General features: G+C 39.9%; 1 protein-coding gene across 19 annotated transcripts in view; it reads right to left on the reverse strand.

Annotated features, from left to right (window-relative positions):
- Positions 1–6,833, reverse strand: part of LOC107092571 (collagen alpha-1(XIII) chain-like) — a 104,868-nt gene that overhangs the window by 59,792 nt on the left and 38,243 nt on the right. For all 19 annotated transcript variants that reach the window (XM_015387138.1, XM_015387134.1, XM_015387133.1 and 16 more), the window contains exons 3-5: positions 6,339–6,346; positions 1,859–1,909; positions 684–719 (exon numbers count right to left, since the gene is read on the reverse strand). In XM_015387138.1, coding sequence (XP_015242624.1) covers positions 684–719; positions 1,859–1,909; positions 6,339–6,346 — 95 coding nt within the window. The remainder of the gene's footprint in view (positions 1–683; positions 720–1,858; positions 1,910–6,338; positions 6,347–6,833) is intronic.

Genomic DNA, 6,833 nt, shown 5'->3' on the forward strand with positions numbered 1-6,833 from the left:
CCTTCGAATCTGGACTTCTATGGACGCGTCCTAGGTTTTCGAACACAGCAAATGCCTCATGAGGCTTCATCTCAAAATCACTACTATTTGTATGATAAAGTGTTTGAACACCTGAGAAAATCCATCTCAATATTTGGTACATTAGACTTTGATTGCAATTCTAGAGGTCAAACGTTTCCTGTAGTTTTTCACCAGGTTTGCACGCACTGCAGGGGGGATTTTGGCCCACTCCTCCACACAGATCTCTAGACCAGTCAGGTTGCTGGGCCATCACTGAGAAACACAGAGTTTAAGCTCCCTCCAAAGATTCTCTATTGGGTTGAGGTCTGCAGACTGGCTAGGCCACACCAGAACCTTAATATGCTTCTTCCAGCGCAACTCCTTGGTAATCCTGGCTGTGTGCTTTGGGTCATTGACATGTTGGAAGACCCAGCCTCTTGGTGTTCATATAATTATTTACAGCTGTATCATACAAATAGTAAAAAAAAAAATCTTACATTAGGATTTCTGGATTATTATTATTTTTTAGATTATGTCGCTCACAGTGGACATGCAACTATGATCACACTTTCACGATGATGATTTCTAAGTGGGAGAACTTGTAAAATAGCATGGGGTTCAAATTCTTATTTCTCTCACTGTAACCAAACAATCTGTCTCCCTTAAATAGTGAAGTGACTTACTGGAAACCCAGGGAATCCTCTTGTACCAGGCTGTCCCTGGAAAGAACAAAAAAAAAATAGTTAAACCCCTCATTGATGGCCTATCATAAAAACAGGGGCAGACTTGCCCTATGGGAAATTAGGCAACTGCCTGGGACCTCCTACTTTACAAGCAGCCCCCCCCAGTGAGCGGCCCTGCTGGTTGCCCACCCCTCTAAAAGCACTTCTGGAAGAGGCTTTGCTGCATTGGATGCAGGTCCAGCAGATTCTAGAACAGCTTCTACCCCACTGCCATTAGATTGCTGAATGTTGAACAGAATGAAATTTTGCATGTTTTTCTAAGCCAAAAAAAAGGCTTTGTTTTGGGTTACTATATAAAGCTTGGAACTAAGCGCTAATTCTGTCATTTGAATTTTAAAAGCTTCCTGGTAGGGAAGCGAAACGTCTTCAAACTTGGAAAACAAAGTCCGGTGAATTGTTCTTTTTTTTTTTTTTTTACTTTTTTGGAATGACTATGACCTGGAAACTGAGAATCACACCAAACTGAACACCTTGCCTTGTGCTGTGAGCATTGTCATTGCAGGCAGTTCAGTGTCAAACTGTAAAAAAGTAGCTTTGTGCTGACCTGCTGCGTGGAGTCTGCCTCAGGTCCACACAGACTCTCAGCAGACATTTGTAGTGTTTGCAGTGCTGGATAGACGGAGCATATAAGGTCTCTGAAAGGCTCGACTGACAATGTCACTTTTGTTTAGACTTGCATAGTTCTACCACTTCTTTCTGTACACTGATGAAGTCTTTAACTCACTGAATGGCTCAGGTCCTTCTGGTACATAAATGTTGAATAATGTAATTCCTGTATTTTTTTTTTTTTTTAGGATATAGGTATCCAACACAAATGGGAAAAGAAAATATATAGATTTGTGCATTCATTTAAAATGAAATCAAATTAAATGTATTCAATTTTGAAATTTTTAATGGACTTAATTTTTGCTGATTTCTATTACTACCATTGTACCCAAGTTTACCCTGTTTTTGTGTCTATTACAAGAATTGGTTGAGGAGCTAAATAGTCATTGTTGTTTTTTTCAAATTTTTACCTCCCGTAAGCAGAAACATATGCTATTGTAAAAATATAGCACACACACATGATTCAAATACTGTTTTTCTCTTTTTATTGAGACATTTGGGATACTCACAGGAGGTCCTCTTGGTCCTATGATAGAGTAACCGGGCTCTCCTGGTGTACCCTGTGAACACATATCATAAACATAGACAGAACATTAAAAGGGAGAAATAGCATATGGATTTATTTATATGGGCCCAATAACACATATAGAGTAGCAGCCATTCAAAATAGCCTGTGGAGTTTAGGAGGAAGCTTAGACTCTTGCAAGAGAATGTTCAAATTTATTTAACTTCCTTAGACAGAGAGATAGAGCTCTGACTGGGGCAAGCAGAGTACATACACTAATACCTTACAAAATCCCAACACACACACTCTCCTTTGGAACTATCCCACCCCTACATAAAGAACTTTCTGACACACGAACATTTGAAGGGAAAACAACTTGAGTTCATCAAGGCCATTCTCTGTTAGGTTAATATATCTTTCACTGGCCAGATAGATCTTCTCAAAACAACAGTCCTCCCCTTGATGCCATTCTCACTCATTCTAATTTCTCATGACCTTTGTTAGGAGCCTGTGAGGCTTAGAACAGACACATCTCAAAATGTTTTACTCCACAGGCCCCTCCCAGTCCAACGCCAACCGAATGGCAGCCTACTCCCCTGTGACTCCCAGCAAAATCCCCTCCAACTTCCTGCATGCATTTTTTTTACTCTGAATCCACCAATTTCACTGAATTACAGGGTCTGACTAGGAGATGACGCTTCTATTTAGATCTTAATGTCCACAAATCATGACAGAAAGAATATTTTGGTCCCAAGATTGATGTTTAAAAAGGAATTGTAGGGGACCAGCCAAGGACCAACCAAGAACCAGTCAAGAACCAACCAAGGGCCCATCAAGGAAAGTGAGGAAATTTTAAATGGCTACTACTGTATAACACATGTCGTCTCAAGGCACACAACTGAGTCAATTCAATTCAATCATATAAACAGAGTGGTTAAAATGTTTCTCTCTTAGAACAGCCATTGATTGAGTGAGTCATTGGCTTGGGGGACATAGCAGAAAGGAAATGTAAAAGGTCAGGTACAATAGCTGCTAAATCTGGGATATAGAAACAGCCAAGCACAAAAAACTCAGAGCTAGTATTCAAGTTTGGAAGACAAAACAAGAGCACACGGTTAGAGTTAAAGCTAGGCCAACAGCTATGTTTATCAGAAAGACCAAGGCTGTGTCCGAACGTCTGCCCTAATCACTATGTAGGGCACTATATAGTCGTTATGTCATTTTAAATGAGTGGCCGTACGTCTAGCGGATGAAAAAGTGGGGGATTCGAAATGTCCCACAATGCATCTTGAAAAGTAGTGATCATCCATGGTGACTAGTAGATACATACCGCAGTTGCCAGGAGAGATCTCCTGGCAAAGCATCATGGGATTTATTATCACAGCGGCCCACTGTCACCTACGGCTGTCGCTACCCGATAGTGATGTGCCATATGCCATGATCAACAGTGGCGACAAATTACAAAGATGGTGCAGGCACCATTAGGAGAGGCAAAGTTACGTGACCAACGGGGAGTGAAAAGTAATGATTATCTGTACAAAAGTTCAGTTAACTGAGTTCACTATAAAGTCCACTACTGTATATAGTCCCCACTCTATATAGTGATGGAGGGATTTAGGGGTAGGGGCAGATGTTCAGGCACAGCCATAATGCATCATGTATAGGAGAAGACTTAAAGACCACCAGCAGCAGCCCTTATGACTGCCTAGGACAACATCCCAGCGAGAGTTAGAGAAAAGGAGGGAGGGAGGAACCGAATAATCTGGGACAAACAAATAAAAAACAACAAAGCAAAGGAGAACCACTTAACCGGACTCAGTTCTACCTTAATGGACCAAGCTGTAAACTCTCTCCCTTTTTACTCTGTATTCCTTTAGCAATATATTTATATTTTGACCAAAAAATTAGCTTAGTTTGAGATAAATTAAATCACTTTTCAGGTCAATATTCAGCACTTGACCAGTGAGAGCAGTGCAATAAAATTAACTTTTTTTGTTTCTTTCTTATAGTCCTTGACTTATTTTTTGTCTGTACGAACTATGATGTACTCTATAATGTCTGTATCTGTCTGTGTTTAGTGTGTGTTGTAAATATCTTATTAACAACACACATATCTTATTAGGACTGCTGATGAAAATTAGGCTAAGGCTGTAATCTGGCATATTTACAATTTCTAATTGTCGGGTTTGTGAGGAGGTTTTAGAGGACCCAAATGCAGAGATGAGAAGGCAGACATGAGTTTGTTGATTTAATTGGTTCCACAGTTACATTCTGATAACCAAAAAAGCCAGGAAAACGTCAGGGTGAACACATGGGAGCAAGGAGACGACGAAGCAACAAAACAACAAAAAAACAGCCCTGAGAGAAGACTGTACTGCTCTTTATACTGCAAGTTTTCTAAACCTGAGAACAGGGAAACTCTGATTTTTCTGTTCACAAAGAGAGTTTCCTCAACTTCTGTTTCAGTCGCCATAGTAACATCCTCCCAGAGCTAACCTGGACAGCAGCACGTTTTCTGCAGTAAACGAGTCCTCTGTCTCCCCTCTCCTTACAGCCAATCACTGTTTTATTTCCTGATTTAGTCAGATTTTTGTTGTAGTTTTGTGCATAAAAGAAATATGTTATTCTCTAGGTCCGTTACACACATTAGGTTTTAAAATAAACATTGCATGACCTTTTGACAAGGATCTTTTTAAAGAATGATCTGCACTTTTTCACGGAGAATTCAATATTTATAAGGAGAGGATTCTACAACTCAGTTGACAGGATATGAGTCACTTCATATAAACTTATGCATAAATCGAGCAAAAACTTCTCCTTCGCCATCTTGCTTTTCTTTAAAGCTAAAGCACTGTTTCTTTTAGACACATTCTCGTTTTTTTATTCTTTTTTTTTTTTGTCATTTCTGCAGTCAAATCTCTAGTTCCAGAGGGTTGAAATATAGAACTTCCTGTTGCCTCTTGTCATGGTGACTCTAATCGGGGCTCCTCTGATAATGGCTTTTCATACTTGTTACGCATGCGTTTAACTCTGAGTGGACCTACTTAGAGTTGATTGAACTAATTGATAGCAGGCTGCTTAGTGGCTCGCATTGCTGCCTTACAGCAAGAAGGTTTGATTCCTGGCTCTGAATCTTTCTGCATGGAGTTTGCATGTTCTCCCTGAGCATTCGTGGGTTCTCTCTGGGTACTCCAGCTTCCCCTAATCCTTAGGTGTGAGTGTGTGCGTGAATGGTTGTTTGTTCTGTTTGTCTCTGTGTTGCCCTGCGATGGACTGCCGACCTGTCCAGGGTGGACCCGCCTTTTGCCCGGAGACAGCACCCCTCCCGACCCCAGCAGGGATGAAGCGTGACAAAAACGGATAGATGGATTGATGGATAATTCATAGCAGCCAATGTGAAAGTGAACACTCAGAGTTCCAGACTTTAGACTAGATCAATTTAGAGTTGTGGATTTGAATCTGAGTTTTTTAAACCTGCTTTGTAAAACAGACCCCAGGGAAAAATCTAAATTTAAATCCTTGTGCAGGTAAACAAACAAGACTGAACACTAAAAGTCAGGTCAGATAAACGCTTTTAATTCAAGCGTGTAGGAAATGAAGCAGAAGACAATCAAAGGTAAATGAGCTCTCAAACTGACAGTTTATAGTATAGCATATTCCACCCAATTATAATTAAGATTTTCTAGTTTTAACAGAATTTCAAATATTTGAAATTCTCACTATCAAATTATCTAAATATCAAATACTTCCATAAAGGACATTACTGAATGTAAAGAGCCTTAGAAAGATGGGTGAGACAAAGAAAAGTTGCTGGTGAAGCTTCTCAGTCTTCCAGGTCTCAGTCACTCCAACAAACAAACAAAAACAATCCACTGGACTTTGTTTCTAAGTTTGAAGACGTTTCTCTTCCCATCCAGGAAGCTTTTCAAATCAAAATGTCCAAAATAGCGTTGAGTTTGAGGCTTTATAGAGTGTTTTGGCTTAGAAAACATGTATNCGTTCTTCCGGTTCAATTTGCATGTTTTCTAAGTCAAAACAAGTTTTGGGCTACTTTATAAAGCCTTGACCTCAACACCATTTTCTGACATGTTGAATTGAAAAAGCTTCCTGGATGGGAACGAAACGTCTTAGAAACTTGGATCAAAGTCCAGTGGATTGTTTTTTTTATTGTTTTTGGAATCACAACGAAAAGGTTATATCTACTCCATTATAGGGACCTTTTCCACTCCTAAAAACCACTCATAACCATCCTTAATTGTTCTCAGTTATTCAGCCCATCTAAAGAAAAAATTACGACCAGAGCAGTAAATGTGTTGATGACATGGGGGACCAACTGCGAAAAAATTTGACTTTATAGACCCTGGAACTAAACTACAAACCTCTTTTAATAAGAGGAATCCTTCTAGTTTTTGTGAAGTTAATGCAAAATGTAGAAGTAGTCACTTTACCACACGCAGGTCACAAACAGCATCTGGGGTACTTACTGGAGGTCCTGCAAGACACAGAGAGAAAAAACATGGACAGTCAGCATTAATAGAAGATGCTGTGAACAACAGTAACGACAAAACATACAAAAATTAGAAAGTAGAAAACATTTTGGGGTTTTATTAGTTGAAATATGGACAATCGTAAAGTATTTCCAACAAAGTTTTGTTTATGCTTAGAGAACATACAAATGGAAATATACGAAGAGATCCCCCCTTTGGAATGTGGGTCGTTTGGCTTCTTTTGTTAGCCTGCAATGCCCCATACCTGTCTATGTCTCGGAAAAGGGGGTTCATTGAAGGTAATTGTCTGGCTGAATACACAATGTCTTCTGTTCCCCTGTAAAGGGGTTGGGGGTTGCGATGATAGCGGGAAGGAATCAACTCAATCGCTGCATTGAAGAATTTTGAATTCTGAGGATGGATGGATGGATGGATGGATGGATGGATGGATGGATGGATGGATGGATGGATGGATGGATGGATAGATAGACG

The sequence above is a fragment of the Cyprinodon variegatus genome, unplaced genomic scaffold (assembly GCF_000732505.1).
Source record: "Cyprinodon variegatus isolate N-32 unplaced genomic scaffold, C_variegatus-1.0 Scaffold386, whole genome shotgun sequence".
In the NCBI taxonomy this organism is placed as follows: domain Eukaryota; kingdom Metazoa; phylum Chordata; class Actinopteri; order Cyprinodontiformes; family Cyprinodontidae; genus Cyprinodon; species Cyprinodon variegatus.